The following is a 17190-nucleotide window of genomic DNA, read 5'->3' on the forward strand; positions in this document are numbered from 1 at the left end:
CCTCCTGGGTTCATCCACCTGTCCGCACAGCTTGAACAGGGTCAACTTCCTCAGGTCCCGTCTCTCCGAGGAGGCCGTCCGACAGGACTTAGGAAATGGGCATTTCTGATCACCGCCTCCATGCTTTGGAGCTTCCTCCTGGGTCTCAGGAGAGCAATTAAGACCTGCCTCTTCCACATAGCCCAGAAGACGCATGTTTGGAACATGGGAAAGCACAGGGCTGTGTGTGTGTTGCTCTGCCCATTTTGATGCTGCTGAGACTTTTTTATTATTCTTTTGGGGTGGGTTTATTTGTTGGAGAGGATCTTTTTCATGATGCTTTTGGTGGTTTGCCCTAGTTCAGTCCTGCATCCCATGATGGGATTACAGCACCTGCTCCCGCCACTTGCCCTGACCTTGCAGGTCAACCTTTAGCTGGAGGGGGATGCATCAGGGCAGATGTTGAACATGTGTTGCTTCCCTAATCATTTGAGACAGATGAAATTATGCTTTGTAGTGACTGTTGGAGGCTGGCTTATGGGACTGTCGGGTTTCTGCCTGTGGGATTAAGCAGGTCGTTAGGAAGCGAGAACCTGAAAGGGAAACAGAAACTATAATTTCCTTCCCCCTCCCCTCCCCTCCCCTCCCTCCCTCCCTTCCTTCCTCCTTCCTTCCTTCTTTCCTTCCTTCCGCCTCCCCTCCCTTGCCTCTCCCCCTTCCTTCCTTCCTCCCTCCCTCCCCCTCCCCCTTTCCCCGTCCCTTCCCCTTCCCCCTCCCCCCCTCCCTTCCTTCTGCTTTAGGTCTCAGGTTTCTGCTGAGTATTCTCTTCAGCTCAGCAACCGGCGCTTGCCTTCTGGACAAGAGGAGGAATGGAAAGGAAAATGCGGGCTCTTGCAGGCTATTTATTTCTTTATTTAGAATTTTTGAACCGCCCACGGGAAAAAGCTCTCTAGGTGGTTATTTGCAATACTTCTCCCCCACGCAATCAAAGAGGCCGATTTGGCAGTTTGCAGGCTGGATGAACAGAAACGGGAAGATCTCTGCCAGTGAGGTTAAAAACCAATCAAACCAATCGCAGAAATAACAACAACTGTTAGCCACTACAAAAGTCAAAGGATAAACCAGAAACGGCATCGGATAGAGACTCCAGGAAACCCTCCCCCAGAAACAGCTCCATTTTAAAAGTTTCCAGAACACTGGCAAGGAGGGGGCCCATGTGAGCTCCGGAGCAATCCTGTCTGGCTCAGCCCCCCAAACCTCTCGGAAACGCCAGGTGAGAGAAAGGTCGTCCTGGTGGGTGGCAGCAGACGGTCCGGAGGGCCTCCAGGTGCCCTAAAGGACTTTATGAGTCAATCCCAGGGCTGTTGGCACATCCTCTTGAAACTTCACGGCAAGCATCTAGTATTGTCTGCTAGCAGGCGAGCATTAAACAGTAAATTTTCTTGTGTGTCCCTGGGCCCTCAGGACCTCCACCTGGCTGAGTTTCCTGGCCGGCCTTTTGGAGGGCTCTTTTTCAACTCTGAGATGCAAAATCCACCTTCACTTGGCACATCAGCTGCCATCCCATGGGGACAGAGAGGAGAAGCATCACCTTCTGGGTGCATCACCTTCCCTCTGTGTCTCCACCTGTTTCTTTGTTTTGCTTTTTTAAGTTGTTGAAAGATGCAAACGGCTTGAAGCATGGGCCAATGCCAATCTGGCTCGGCTTGATCCCGCACTAGCTGGATCCCGCCTGACCCCATGCTCTGTTTCCAGGGACAGCACACCGGAAAAGCATCAGGGATCCCTCCTCCTTGTCGCTCCCCCAGTTGGCAAGTGGGGAACGCCTGTGGCTCAGGCCACCTTGCAGAAGAGCTAAAAGGGCAGGGTGGGGAGTGAAGCATTGCAATACTGTAAAGAAAGTGCCCACTGAAGTACCATTCCCCAACCTGGTGCCCTCCAGAGGTGTGGGATTACAACTTCCACCAAGCCTCAAGAGATTGTGGGAATTGTCACCCAACACCTCTCGAGGGCTGCAGGTTGGGGAATTCTATGCTAACAGAGCTGTTCCTGGAGAATTTCCCACCCCAAACTGCACGCTCAGCAGAACCAGAAGTGGGGGCAATATTCCTCCGTTCGCTCCTCTTTTTCTGTTTGTTCTCAGCATCTTCTCTATCCATAGCGCACGTCTGATGCGAACAGCAGGAAATCCTGGGGAGAGGTCAGAAGGCGAATGTTTAGCCGTCTCTGTCTCTGGCGCAATCAGAAAAACAGAATCCGGCTGCGACGAGGGTGTGAATTTGGGTCTCTTTGTCTCTCTCTGCAATCTCTTTGCTTTGCTGAATTTCAAAAGGTTCATGATAAAATTTATATAAGTTCTGTGTGCATTTCACCAAACATGCATATTCTTCTTGACCATGTTTTACAACGGCCCCTAAACCTACGTATTTTACACATGTTGTATTTGTACCTTGCACAGTTTTATGTAAAATGTTATGTATTTCATGGAGCAAATCTATCTACATGGTTGCTAAGAGTCAACACCTACTTGATGGCACATAATCAATAATCAATCAATTGATAATGTTTATACATTATTTTTATATTTTTCTTTTTCAGTCCCGTGATGGCTGGTTTACTTTAATGCTTGTTTGCTCATAATTACTATAAACCAATGTTTCCCAACCTCAGCAACTTTAAGTTGGGTGGACTTCAACTCCCAGAATGCCCTAGCCAGCGCATGCTGGCTGGGGCATTCTGGGAGTTGTAGCCCACCCAGCTTAAAGTTGCCGAGGTTGAGAAGCACAAGTCTACTCAAATGGCCCAGCAGTGATGCTGGGTGGGACACATGGCCATCAAGGGGGGTGGGTTCCTCTATTCCTTCAGGGGACCCCCCAGCACTTTATTTTGACCCTCCACACCCTGCCAGCTCCTCCGGATGGCCTGCAGTTTTTCTGGGGTGACAGGGACCTGTCACTCACCTGGTGAGTCTGGAAAACGGGGTCGGCAAGCTGCAGTTGATCCAGGAGGGGGAGCGGGAATCCCTCAGCCAGGCGGGCTAGAAGAGAGAAGTCATGGGCAACATGCAGGAAAGCAAAATTGCTGGAAGTACTTTGGATTTGTATTCTGGAATTTAATTTATCGCCCTCCTTTCTGCACTGGCATTCCTTTTAGGTGGCTCAAAATCAGAACCTTTTCCAACTAATTTTTTTTATTGTTATTACAAGGCATAAGCTTCTTCATGCAAGTTGGAAAAATTAGGCTTGCAAACATTTTATTTGATTCTGGTGGGCAACCAAGAGCCTAGTAGACTTTGCTGTACAGGTAGTCCTCAACCTACGACCGTTTGTTTAACAATGGTTCAAAGTTATGACGGCCTCAAATGCCTTATGGCCTGTAAAGCATTTCCAAGCGTTGCAAAACATTGCATGCCCCCCTGTGCTTTCACATGATCGCATTTATGACTGGTTGCAGTCCTGTGGTCACATGATCGCATTTTGCAACTTTTTTGCCGTTTTGCCATAAAAATGGTCGTAAAATCAGGTCCGATCACATGGTGCCACGACTGCAATGACTTATGATGGAAATTCTAGTCCCAGTTGTGGTCGTAAGTTGAGGACTACCTGTAGTGGTTAAGGCAGCAGGCTAGAAACTGGGAGACTGTGGGTTCTAGTCCTACCTTAGGCACAAAGCCAGCTGGATGATCTTAGGCCAGTCACTCTCTCTCAGCCCCAGGAAGGAGGCAAGGGCAAACCACTTTCCAAAAACCTTGCCAAGAAAACTGCAGGACTTGTCTGGGCGGTTGCCAAGAGTCAAGACTGACTTAAAGGTGCACACACACACACAAACAGGGAATGCAAGGCCAGGTTCTCTTTTCCAAATGTGCCCCCCTGCCAGCACCCTCCTCTGAGATGCAAATAGCCAAGCCTTAGCCAGAGGTCTCCACTGTATCCAGGGCAATGAAAGACACACCATGTTGCTGTGATGCAAGGTCCACCCCCTTCTGACATGTGTGTGATGCACAAAGGGGGTGGCATGGCCTGTCCCTGTAGAGCCCGTGGGCCTTAGCTCCCTCCCAGATGTGTGGGAGGGCCACATCTGCAGCGCTGTGGCCCAGGCGCTGTGTGGGACTGCCTGACCTTTCCTCATCTGTGAATGGGCCTTTAGCAGCCTGCTTCACACAGCTGTGGGGACAGCAGATATTTACATTGTTATCTCCTCCCAAGTAGACACTGTGGGAGGTGAGCCTTTTGTGAGCCTTGGAATAAAAGGTGCTGGTCAGAAAAGCTGCTCTCAGACATGCTCTGGTGTTCTGCAACCCAATTAAGGACTCTCACCATAAAGAGTCCAAGGTAAAATTCAGAATTTAAAAATAAGTTGAAAAACAACCCCAAAAACAGCAATAAAGGACATCGGTCCCCGAATGCTTTGCAACAGAGTTCTGTTTCAAATTGTTCATGGAAGGCTGTTAAGGAGCGAGCCGTCTAATTTCAGCTGGGAGGCTGTTTCAAAGGGCCAGTGATGTCACCAGGAAGCAGTGCCTCCTGGCCTCTTCTCTGCCCCCTCTTGACAATGGGGGAGCACGAGCTGCCTTCTCCTGGAATAATTGTGTAGGTTGGGCTGATCTTAGGCAGAAAATAGGGTCTCGAAGGTAATCTGATGCCCAGGCATAGAAGACTTTATGGATGGAAGCCAGCCCTTCAGAGGGCGCCCAGAAGCTGGTCGGTGGCCCAGATGTAACACGCTTCCCACATCAGGAGTGGTAGTGAGCACATGGGCCGATGCATTCTGGACCACTGGCGGCTCCCAAGGGAGAAATAAGGTTATATGAAAGCTCTTCCAACTTTACAAGCCCTTACCATTCATCTGAGGAATTAGGATGGTGGCGGCAAAGAAGTTCATGAGGGATGCCATTAATTGTACCTGAGCATGGGGAGGGAAACCCAAAATGAGAAACCCAAATAAACTTGATTGATTCTCCTCCCTCAAGAGGGCGTCCTCCATCTGCAGGACCACCCCTGCCTTGGCCTGTCCGCCAGAAGGCATCTGCCCTCTTGGCCAGTTCTCCATCCATAGCCTGGACCCACCAGAGGGACTGAGAGAACATTTCAGCCCATCGTCCGGTCTCTGGGGAGGATCCTGGGGAGAAGGGCTGAGCCTAAGAGGAGAAGACGGGATGACCCCAACGTGAACTGGGCTCCTGGGAAGACGACGGGGGGGGGGGGCAGGCAATTTCAGGCAAAAAAGTATCTTACCGAAAAGGCCCCGATGTCTGAGTGCTTTAAGGAAAATGCCAAACTACAGGAGGGACAGACAGCAATGTTTTTAAAGCCTTATAAGAAATCAGTGGCACAAGATAAATCGAGCCAAGTTGGTAGACCGAACCATAAACCATAACAAGTCAATTTAAGTCCTTTGCAAGGGTGCTAAACTTTAACTTTCATACCCCCATCATTTCCAGGATAAGGATGCCAACACTAAGTCATTGCCCTTTGCAGAGCAACATGTATTTCACAACAGTTGGCACCGCTACCCTTGCAAGCAGATGCTTCCATATTGCATCAGCATTAGGTTGCTCACCTGCCAAGTTTTAGTTTTCCAGAGATGCTAGTAGAGTTGACAGAAACTTTGGCTGAAATTGTGGTTGACTGCAATAAGAAAGAAGCCAATTTGAGCTGTTTTGCACACACTTCCATAGTCTTTTCAGGTTGTATCACATTTGGATATACCTTTGATTTCTTAAAGATACAGGTAGTCCTCACTTAGCAACCATTCATTTAGTGACAGTTCAAACTTACAACGGTGCTGAAAAACAACTTACAACTGGTCCTCACACTTACGACTGTTGCAGCACCCTCCCAGTCACGTGATCATGATTTGGGCGCTTGGCAACCAGTTCGCATTTATGACCATCGCAGTGTCCTGTGGTCATGTGATCGCCATTTTTCGACCTTCCCAGCCAGCTTCTGGCAAGCAAAATCAATGGGACACTGTGTGATTCACTTAAGACGATGTGGTTCACTTAACATCTGCTGTGATTTGCTTAACAATTGCTGCAAAAAAGGTCGTAAAATCAGGTTGGATTTGCTTAATGACCGCTTTGCTTAGCAACCAAAATTCCGGACCCAATTGTGGTCATTAAATGAGGACTACCTGTACATCTAAGCAAAAATATTAGATAACTAAACTTGAAAGGAATTGGTCATGTTGATCTTCAAAAACAGATGGGCTTGTAAACAATTCTGAAAGAAAAGTCTGAAATGGGAGCAGGCAGAAATGTGCATCCTCAAAACACAGCACATCAAAAAAATAACACAAATCTAGATGGAGATGGGTGAAGGGAGACTAAAAGATGTTGCAAAATCTGAATTGTTGACTGTTGACAGTAACATGTAGACTCAACTTACCGCTCCAATCAGGAAGAGAGGAGCTAAGGAAGCATTAGGGAGAATCGCAAATGCCTGGATGTCGACCAAAGGAGTCAGCGACAGGGCTTCAGGGGAGATGGCCAGAGATGGGGCCGAAGAAGGTGAGACCCGCAGCTTCATGAGCATGTTGGGGAATAGCTTCTTAATCTGGGAATGATAAGTCAAAAGTCACATTTCCATGCATGGTCTTCTTCTCTGCTTGAAGACCTGACTCGCTGGATGGCTTCCATCCCTTTGGAGACCTGGGGTTCCATGGTGGTTTTTCTTCCAGATGAAAACTAAAGGGATATGGCTAAGATCTTCTAAAACCAGCAAATAGGTTTTGTGGAATGGTCCCTCCCAAATAACAGACCACCCTGAGCCTCTGGAGGACAGGCCAATTAGCATCCCTTGAGACGTTCCTCCTCTCCCCTTGGCCCAGGTGGTCAGGGCTGCACCTGTGAGATCCTCTTGCACCTCAGCATTTAGCCTCAGTGCACAGCTGGTTCACACAACACATGTACCCAGGCCAGTGAAAGGCCTCATGTCTGCATTCACATAACTTCCAGGGTCATAATAATATTGCTTAGGTTTCTTGGTGGCTTCGTGTGTTGGGCAAACCCATTTGGTTAGTTTACAGTTCAGCATAGCCTGTGAACCAGAAAAATGGGTGACTTCAGTAGCCAGGTTACTGTGTTGTGTGAATACAGCCATAGTGTTGGCAGGAACCATGAAAGAAGTTGGGAACAGAAAGCCCATGCAGGGCTAATATTACAAAACATGGTTTTTCTGAAAGACATTTTGGGACAAGTAAGATCATGCTACCCCCAAACAGCGGTGCATCAGACTGATTAATTATTGCATGGATTGTTGTTTCTAATCTTATATTAATATTGTAAGAGTCACCGGAAATGGACTGGCACATAAGTGACAGAAATAAATAAGACAGATACCAAGCCTTTTTAAAAATTATTGTTCTGTGACTTGGGGTGCTGCCTTTAATTTTTAATTCAATATTTGAGACTGCCTTGACTTTACCCACTTGCAGGGCCAGAGACCAGATACTGATGCAGGGTGGGTGGGGAACAAGGAAGGATCCATGCATCTTATCTGCACTAAAAGCTTAAAATGGTGGTTTGATGCTTCTTAAGACAACCATGAGGTCCTCTTGCAAACTGACTCTGCTCCAGTGCACAACTGGGATAGCAACAATTTTGAGATCCATTGGAAGGATCCACAAAATAATGTAGCAATAATTTTCCTTCCACTTCTTTGAAACACAGAGAAGTTCAGAGGCTATGCTTAGGGAGTTAACAGAAGCACAGAAATAACTTTACAGTTTTTATATCCTTACAGCCTTGCAGGAAAAGAGCAGCGTTAGCCTATGACAGCCCAAAATCAGAAGGAATCTGGTGGCACCTTTTCAGATAGATGTATTTCATTTAAAAGCATAAGCTTTTGCGAGCTGCAGCTCACTTTATCCGATGTTCATGAATCTAGTGGGACGAACTATTGTGCCCAAAAGCTCATGGCTTAAAAAAAAGAGTTAGTCCCAAAAGGCGCTATCAGACCCCCTCTGATTTATAGCCATGCCGTTTCTGCCTTCTGCTACATTTCAAATGTGATTCTGAGGTTCATCAGTGCTTTCGTTACTTCATAATTTGGGAAGGTGCAATTGCAGAACGTGCCAGACCCTCACCCCACAGATATACTTAGCAGCACCCACACCCCACCACGCCCCCCATTCCATTTTCTCTGGAGGGGCAAGGGAGAGAGGCTGACCTGTGGGATGAAAGGTTCGAACGAGGTGGTGTTCAGCCGGATTTTAAACTCCTTAGGAACCTGCAGGAGGGAAAGATGCTTGGAGGTGACGAGATGGGAAAGGGAGCAGAAATCCTAAATCAGTTTTATCCCCAGGAGCTGTTGACCATTTCTGGCTCAGTTATGAATACAATTACAATTAATATTGTCTGGGGTTAAAAGATGGGGTTGCAGCTTGTTCCGGTGCCCCAGAATTATATTTCTGTGAATAACTTGTGCGTTTTTCCATGAAACATCTTCACTACCTGCTCAACTAGGTACTAGTACAAGTCTTAAAGCAGGGGGATGGATAAGGAATACAAGATGGGCTTGTAGGGCTGCCACAGGGAAGAGGGCATTGACTTACTCTCCATGGCACCAGAGGGCGGGACAAGGAGCCACGGGTGGAAGCTCATCAGGGAGATCCAACCTGGAAACAAGGAGGAATTTCCTGACAGCAAGAACTATGACGCAGTGGGGCAGCTGGCCTCCTGGAGGGGTGGGAGCTCCATAGCTGGAGGCTTTCAAGAAAAGATTAGACAACCGTTTGTCCAAGATGGTATGAGGACCCCTGCCTTGGGCAGGGGTTGGACAAGAAGACCCCCAAGGTCCCTTTCAACCATATGATTCCATGATTCTAAGATCCTAAGATCTCTGAGTCTCCTAGAGCCAACAACCAGCCAACTTTCATCTAAAGGCTTCCAGTTTAGAGAAAGAGATTTCCAGACAACCCAAAATAAACGCTGCAGATTCTGTCAGGATGTGGAATCCAGTGGAGGGGGGATCCACCCCCCATCCTATGACTACGCTGGGGCATCTTCCTTTATTGAACAACGTGACCCACCTTCAACAGTGGCTTCTGACATGGAGGCAGAAACTGCTGCAGCTTTGTTGGTTAAAGTCACTGCTTGCAAAATTAATTTGGGTGGCATTTCTGGGATCCTGGGGCTCTGCTGCCACCCCCCTTTTGCAGACCATGGCAAGATTAATCATGCACAGGGTCAGCGCAGGAGAAAGCAGGATGAGCAAATGCAGAGGCTTCCAGGAATGATGCCGTGATCCTGCTCTGCCCTCACCATGTTATCCACGATCCAGAAGGTCAGTGATTCTGCTCTGTAGTAGACCCTGCCGGCTGTGTTGAAGAAGAAAGTGGAGATTCCAAAGTAGATCATGCGGTCATGATCCACCGGAAGAGACAGGGTGGGTGGTGGGAAAGGAGCTGGAGAACGGTGGGCGGTGGAAAAGAATTCACCCTGGTGGGAGAGGATATAAAAAGTTAGGAAGAGGAAAGGTCTTGGGGAAGTCATTCCCAAGAGATGGGCAGCCATATAAATTTGACAAACAAACAAATAAATAAAACAAAAACCTGCCTCTTTTAGTCTTTAGTACATGGATGCTGATTTACAGACTCTTCCATATAAACTCTAGTTAGGGCTGAATTTACACCTTTTGCCTTTCCTTTTGAAAATGGGAAACCATCCTTCCAAAGGCCAGGCGTCAAACGCAGTGCTGGGGAACGAGCATTCTGGAAAGGCAAAACTTTCCTGAGTTCTTCATCTAACGTGCCTTTCCTTTGCACCCACCAAGATGATCAAGGTGGCTAATGGAAGTGAAATAAAACTAACAGCTGAAACACAGCCAAGGCACGCTCGCAAATATGAAGAACCATGTAGCTTGCAGATCGTAGTGCAACAGTACTGCATTGCATGACAAGCCCTGCAGGTGCTCTTTTAGGAGAAGCCATCATTAGACTTGAGTTTCTCAGCCCTGGCCACCTGGAGACGGGTGGGCTTCAGCTGCCAGAATTCCCCAGTCCACCCATCTTCAAGTGGCCAGGGTCGAGAATCACTGCATTAGACATTCTAAAAAGGGTGAGCGTGTGTGCCCTAAATGCTTCCTTCTCTTTCGTTTTGTCTTCAAACCCTCTCTTCCAGACTGCTGAGTTGACATGGATGAGCTGACAGAAAATCAGACCCGCACAAACACTTCTGTCCTCAAATCCTGATCCTTTTCCTGCCAAACGGCAATGACTTTATTCACATTGCGCAGAACAAATTGAAGATAGGAACTGGAGATTTCCACAGCTAAGTTCCTCTCCTGATCACCAAACACCGCCAGTCAGCAGGAAACCCTCACCAGACACTCCCCTGAATGTGGGCAGGGGCTGGGAGGGCAAGGTCTGACCGATGGCTAAGCTGGTGGGTTCAACCATTGGTCAAAACTCACCCCCAGCTTTGCACAAGCGTTTGGCGTAGGTTTGTTCAAGAGCTGAATGGATGACCAGCAGTGAAGCAGGGGAGAGATGTGGCTCTCTCTCCCTCTCTGCTGCTTCAGCGCCATGCCTCTCCCCATGCTGGTCAGCTGTTAGTCGGGCCAATCCCTCTCTCACAGTTAGGACTCCAAGCTAGCGGTCAGCTGAGAGACCTGCCGGATCCTGGGCACAGGGCAGCTGGAAAGAGCCAGACCCTCCCACTGCCCAAACCAGGTGCAGGAGGAAAACTATCCTTAGATGCAAATTGTTAATAGCAGCAATGGGTGAGAAACAAACAAGAATGGTAGGGTAAGCCCTAAAATGGCAGCACCCTGTATCAGGAAGAAGAGGCTGGGGCCCACAGGTGTAAATTATTGAAAAGCGGGATGGGCGGAGGGAGGAATGATGGAAACAGGCAAATTGTGTCAGCTGGGAAGCATCGTTCTTCATTCTTCATTCATTCATCGCCATTCATCATTCTGCAGGAGCTCTCCAAGCTCTCTGCTGAAGCTTACCTTCAGGCCCACATCCACGTAATCGCTTGTAGCAACCGGTGGCCCAACCAGAGAGTAATCAATGCTAGAGGTGAGGTCGACTTTGGCTGTGACTAGGGGGGGAAAGACAACATGGGGTGGTATCAAGGAACTTTGCTCCTTCCGGTATGACAGTCTCACAGATGATGAAGAAAAAGAAATACTTCTGGATTCATTACAAATTATGCTGTGGTGGCTCATAATGCGACAACAGCAAAGCCTATTCACGTCTTACTCTCAGAACACCTTCTTAACATTTAATCAGAATCTGCCTTTCTTTAACTGAAATCTGTGATTCCGTGTCCTGAACTCTAGAGCCATATGGAAAGCAGGTGGTGGCCTTCTTCTGAGGGCATCCTTTCAAGTCCTTGAGAAGCGATTTCTCCTCTCTGTGGTCCTTTCTCAAGGCTAAACACACCCAGTTCCCTCAGTCTTTCCCCAGGTGACTTTGTTTCCAATCCCTGATTGTCCTCAGTTCCCTTTCCTGGACTTGCCCTGTTCTCTCAGAATCTTTCTGAAAACAAGGTGCCCAAAAGTGGTACAGGAGAGCGAACAGACGTTCTGGGCCAGAGAAGCCAGTTGGGTGGAAATGCTGACGGGCAAAGGCGGAACCTTGGTTTCCTTAACGGATGCTCTTCTCCTTCTGATGGAGCGAGCTGTTGAGGGTCCACCCAAGGGATGCTCCAAGCGTTTTGCTCTTACCTGGCAAAGAGCAAAGATAGGGCTGCAGTTGGGAGCTAACAGAGCTTCTCACTGTCTCACAGACCTTGGAAAAAAACACAAGGAGATAATCCTTAAGAGAGGAAAAGCAAAATAAAGCAACAACTTGCAGCAGGAACCAGAAAAGTTGATGAATTAGGGCCAGGTCCACTCCAAGCAACCACTTCCTCCCCTGGCAGGCTGCTGTATAGGACACCTCCTAAATTCATATGCCAACCTGAAGGCATTCGTGTGCTACCACAGAGTTTTGCAAAGGAGTTCATAACTTCAAAAAATGTGCTTAAAAGATGTCCATCAAAACAAATGTATTGCAAAGAACTAGATTAAAAAAATGGGAAAGATCACTTGAAAAATATGATGGTGTTTGGTTTTTCTTGGCAATATTACAGCTGACTGTGTCTGAAAATGTGGGCTGAGTTCAGCTGAGCAACGCGATTGCTCAGAGTCATAAGGCAACTGCACAAAGCCCTTTGAGTTGCTGCTCTCTCGCTGAGGAGCTGTTAGGAGGACTCATTAGAGGACTCCACGATCCACTTGCTGAACAGCAGCAGAGCCTCCTTAAAAATGTGTGTACTTTTGAGTGTGTGTGTGTGTGTTTGTACAAGCAGCTCCCAGCCTGGAAAGCTCAGGCGCCTCCTCATTCTCACAAGCCTCCCATCCTAGAAATCAAGGTTGGTGTGAAAGGCCCAGGGGCAGAGCCCACAGCGCTTTACCTTGCCTTCCATGGCTCTCCTGAGAGCTGACTCAATGCTTCGGTGGAAGAGATTATACAGCCAGCTGTGAAGGCAAGGGCCACAGATGAGGCTCATGTTCAGAAGCTCGGTCAGTTGACCCTCAAAATCCTCCTTGCCTTCTTCAGGCCAGAGGTTAGGAGAAACAAGAGAAGCCCTTCTATTTCTATTCCCCTTCCTTGGTTGTTGTTTAAATGTTTGAAGGGGTCTGTTGACAGAGAGGATCCAGTGGAGCTGAGGGGCATCTGACATCCCTAGGCCAATGGACTCCACGAGCAACAGAAGTCCTGGACTTCTGTCCATTCAAAGGTTATGCTTAGTCTGGTGTTTGCTATGGGTCAGATGGACCTTTTTTAAAACCTTCCCTGTGATCTTCTCAAGGGAACCTTCTCCATCCCAGTGTTGGCTTAACAGTTAACATTATTTACAGTATTTATAAGAGAGGCCATCAGAGTGTAGCTCTGCCTGACTCCAGCTGGAAGCAGCTGGACCGTCACGGCCAGGGCCTCAACTAGGGTCTGTGTCACCCGGGGTAAACATGGATTCAGCACCCTTTATGGTGCCCCCCAGCGCTCATTTTGGCACCCCCCCCAGCGCTCATTTTGGCACCCCCCCCCAGCGCTCATTTTGGCACCCCACCAGCGTGGCACCTGGGGCACATGCCCCGGTTGCCCCCCCCAGTTGTGGCCCAGGTCATGGCTACCTCCCTAAGAAGTCCTGAGGAAGGTGATGGTGCAGAGACAGGAGGAAGAAACATGGCATTGCCTCTAAGAAAGGCCCTGCTAAGAAAAGCCCATCCAGTCCAGCCTTCTGTGTCACCAAGTGACCAGCTGGATGCCCTGGAGAGTTCACCAGCCAGGACTAGAGGGCAGGAGCCCCTTCTCTTGTCCCCCTGAGGGTCTGCTGCTTGGGATTCAGGAGGCAGTAAGCAGCCATCACTATTAGCAGCCCTTGTGGACAAGATTTCCCACGTCTCTGTCCAGTACCCTCCTCGAATTATCCAAACTGGCTTTCATCACAGCTACTGCTTTCAACAAATTATACTACTCAGCTAGGCAAGGCACCACCAAGACACAGCCTCAGACCTGATGCTGGAGAAGACGGCTCTGCAGCCTTCAAGAACCATCTCTTAAGATAACTGGGCCATGGGCTGTGGTTCCAAATGCCCACCCTGGCACTAACATGACTTAGCAGCTCCTTTTCTTCTGCCATGTCCCCAGCCCTTGAGCGAAAGACCTCTCTCCAGTCAAGCTGTGACAGCAAAGTCAACATACTCCAGTTTGCCCGAAATGTGAATGTCGACGTCGGAAACGTGGCTGCTGCAATCCAAGGTGGTAACAGTCGGTCTCCCAGTAGCATCACTCCCCAGCTTCAAGCTTACGGAGATGGAGATGCCCTCAACCTTCAGGTCAAAGGAGCCGTCATCCTTGCTGGTAGGAAACACAATATAACAGAGGCATTCACAAAATGACAGTCTTTTGTTTCAGTTTCTTGAGAGATGATTAAGCCACAGCCTGAGTCTGTGCAGATATTCCTATCACTCAGTTCCTTGTTGTCTCCCCTCCCACAGCTCAAACTGACAGTGTCACATTTGGCTTTAAGGAGACAATGGTGTGTGGTCTTGGAGGACTTCAACCTTCATATAAAAGCTGATATTAGATATGATTAGACTCCTTTGAAGAACCAAAGACATACATCTTAAAGTTTCTTCTGGACTTGGTGCTTTTTATCAGCTTTGCTGCCCACAAGCTAGGTCCCACCATGGAGAGGGAAGACCTTGGCCGTGTCCTGACTTCATCCGGTGTGGACTAAAGTGACATGCTGTACGTGGGACTGGCTTTACAGATGTTGCAGAAGTTTAGCTGGGAAAGAATTAATCTTCCCAGTGACCTGGCAGGGTAGTGAGGACACCAAGCTCATAGAAGCTGGGTGGGAGTCAGTAAGTTTCCTGACCCACCAGAAAGGTTTCATGTTCCCCCTTCACTTATATCGAGGTAGATAGAATTATTCTAAAGTTTGTAGATTCCTGATACCCAACAATGGCTGCCTGAGCTTCCTTTCTAAGCCATGGGGTCCCGATACCCACGTGATGTCTAAGAGGCCAGCTATGGTGGCCCCAGGATGAACATATTCTGTTCTGAGACCGAGTTGCAGTTGTTTCCGCTAATTGGATGTGGGAGCAGAGGGACTAGTGACCTTCTAGCATTCAGACAATCTCAGAAGCAACTAGGAAGATGTGGAAAGGGAAGGAGCAGTACGACTCACAACCAGCGTTTCTTCACCTCCCACCGGCCAGTCAATTCAGCAAAAGCATTGGTGATGGAGACCCTGAGGCCCTGGCCCGGCACGGGTTCAATTGCTGAGTGGAGCAGCTGGAACTGACGAACATTCAGACTGCAAATGAAGGAGGAAAAAAACTTTTGGTCAAAGGGGGTTGAGTGTCTTGGCTCCATCTCGCCCTCAGTTTGTCCATCCAGGTCAGTTAAAGACCCAGCAGTTACCTTCAATCAATATGCTAAGCTTGGTCAGCATTACTGTGAGTTAGATTTGGGGGGGGGGGTGTGATTTGGTAGGTTTAAGGTTCCAAGTCAAGTGCGGATCCAGGAAATGAGTTGATTCAATAAACAGATCAACTGTGCTGTGTGAAGCCACCCTCAGAGTTTCAGTTCCTTATAGGGAGACTCATCTGGGAGAAGCAGTTTGGGCCGAGCCAGGAGTTCTTTCTTTCAAGTGGCCTTCCTTAAAGGAAGGCTGAGCAGACACACTGTGGGGCTCTGTACTTGGGGGCTGGTCTGGTGTCAGATGCACGTTCCGTATGTCCGAACCTTTTCCAGAATTATAATTCTCCCCAGTCATTTTGATTCCACCCCAAGATAGATCACTTCCTTGGCCCCAGCAGGCTCACCTGTAGAACTTGTAGTTGACATTTCCGATCACTTTGACTCTGAAGGAGCCAGAGAATTCAGACAGGGTGATCTTGGCCAGTGCCTCTTGCAAGGCTGCAACCCCCTGCTGGCGTGCTGCAACAAAGCGGACAGCCTGTGTGTTGGCATTTTTTAACCCCTTTAGAGCTTTCTCACTCTTCAGGGTTTTTTTTTTTTAAGGTGAGAACAACGAAGTGTGTCACATTGAATAGACCATATTAAGGGAACTCGGAAGATATGGCAGAAATCACCACCTCCCCCAGGAACCTCTCTCTGAGGCAGTTGTATCCTTCTGCCCAATGGCAGGACCACTTCTATTTTCATTCATTCATTTCAATTTTATCCTGCTGCAACAAGAGACTCTTCTGTTGGCTGCAGCCATGTGAGGAAAGCCTTGACCCTTTTTACATACATTGCAACACATGTCAAAAGGGGGGAGCTTCCATTGTGCATTGCAACCACCCCCTGGACTTATTTGGTTGCCCCCAGATTGCACCCATTTTGCAATCAGTCCGTCCAGAGTAAATAGTCTAAAGCAGTGTTTCTCAACCTTGGCAACCTTAAGATGGGTGGTCTTCAATTCCCAGAATTCCCCAGCCAGCCATGCTGGCCAGAGAATTCTGGGAGTTGAAGTCCACCTATCTTAAAGTTGCCAAGGTTGAAAAGCACTGGTCTAAAAACAAAAATGGCAGGACCACATCAAAAGATATAGGTTCTATCCAAAACAAACAAGCCCTGGATGAGGTTAGGGTGTTAAATACCTAGATCCAGTCAGACATGGGATTAAGGACAAGCTGTTTTAACCCCAAACCACCCAAGTTTTTTTGCGGTTCAAGTGTTTTCCTTGGTCAGCTATGCCCATTGTGTGCAACCACCCAGCTTGGTTGTCCTCCAAAGAGTTGAGGCTCCAGAACAGCTGGAAAAGTCAGGATGCGTGCTGGAATCCTGTTTGTAATTATTTCCTAAAACCAAGCTAGCGGAGGGAGGGTGAGGGTGGCGACTCAGATTCCATGGGGACAGCGTTCCAAAGAACTGGTGGTGCAACAGAGGAAAGCCATTCCCGGGCTCTCCCCTCTGCTCTCCTTGCAGGGCTGTGTGAGCCATGCACACCACTTACTGTCAGGCTGTTGGCTGTGGGGCAGAGGGGCGCCCAGGGGGTGGTGGAAAGAAAAGCTGGGTACCTACCATAATCCAATCCTTTCTTGGTGATTCTGCCTGCAAATCCCGGGTTTGTGCCCTCAAGGGAGGGCACCAAGCAGCAAAGGCAGAGCAACAGTAGCCTGGCCTTGCACATCTTCACCACCCAAAGCTCTTGGAGATCTTCTGCCCAGAGCAGGGTGGGTGTCTGCAGACCCTGTAGCTGTATGCTTCTGGGTTAGAGAATGAGGAAGCAAGAACTAGCTTTGAGAAGAAGCAGGAAGCTGCATTCTCTTTCCGGAAGAGGCTTTCCCCGGTTGCCCCATTTCCAGTCTAGATTTTGGGTGGGTTTTCCTCAGAAGCTCTGCCCTTTGGCCGGCAGCAATCCGGTTTTTGCTGGGCTGAAAGTTGGGGTTGCAATCCTGTGAGTCACCGCATCGATTATGGCTTTGATGCCCCAGTCTCTTTGCTTTTAACCAGCAGACACGCTGAGTAAAAAGCAAACAGCAGCGCATCATAAAAGATTGCAAGTCACGGTGTGGAAAGTGAGGGCTGCTGCTATTTGTGTTGAAAGAAAGGTGCTCTGTACATGCTCAGAGGGAATGGGGGAATTTTTTGTCAGCCTGCAGGTGTGGGGTTGCGTTCTCTCCTCCCTGGTGGGAAGGGAACATCAACCTGTGCCTTGTCCCACTGGAGCAAGGCTGTCCTAAGCCTCTTAGGAAGGCACCC

At 48.5% G+C, this 17190-nt stretch overlaps 1 protein-coding gene across 2 annotated transcripts; it reads right to left on the minus strand.

The window, feature by feature from the left end:
• Positions 1-879: 879 nt before the first annotated feature.
• LOC134492763 (bactericidal permeability-increasing protein-like) lies at positions 880-16948 on the minus strand. Of its 2 annotated transcripts, XM_063296843.1 has the most exons (15): positions 16510-16944; positions 15306-15420; positions 14666-14794; positions 13675-13830; positions 12383-12446; positions 11652-11715; positions 10932-11023; positions 9242-9418; positions 8148-8207; positions 6366-6533; positions 5539-5606; positions 5214-5256; positions 4818-4881; positions 2940-3016; positions 880-2169 (listed from the first exon to the last, which is right to left on the minus strand). In XM_063296843.1, the coding sequence occupies exons 1-15, from the start codon at positions 16616-16618 to the stop codon at positions 2131-2133; spliced, it is 1425 nt and encodes a 474-aa protein (XP_063152913.1). In that variant the 5' UTR covers positions 16619-16944; the 3' UTR covers positions 880-2130. The 2 variants fall into 2 exon arrangements, 1 of the variants encoding a protein (XP_063152913.1); XR_010067517.1 differs by lacking the exons at positions 880-2169; positions 5214-5256 and having other exon boundaries at positions 2939-3016; positions 16510-16948.
• Between the last annotated feature and the right edge of the window lie 242 nt (positions 16949-17190).

Source organism: Candoia aspera, chromosome 3 (genome assembly GCF_035149785.1).
Source record: "Candoia aspera isolate rCanAsp1 chromosome 3, rCanAsp1.hap2, whole genome shotgun sequence".
NCBI classification, from domain to species: Eukaryota; Metazoa; Chordata; class Lepidosauria; order Squamata; family Boidae; genus Candoia; species Candoia aspera.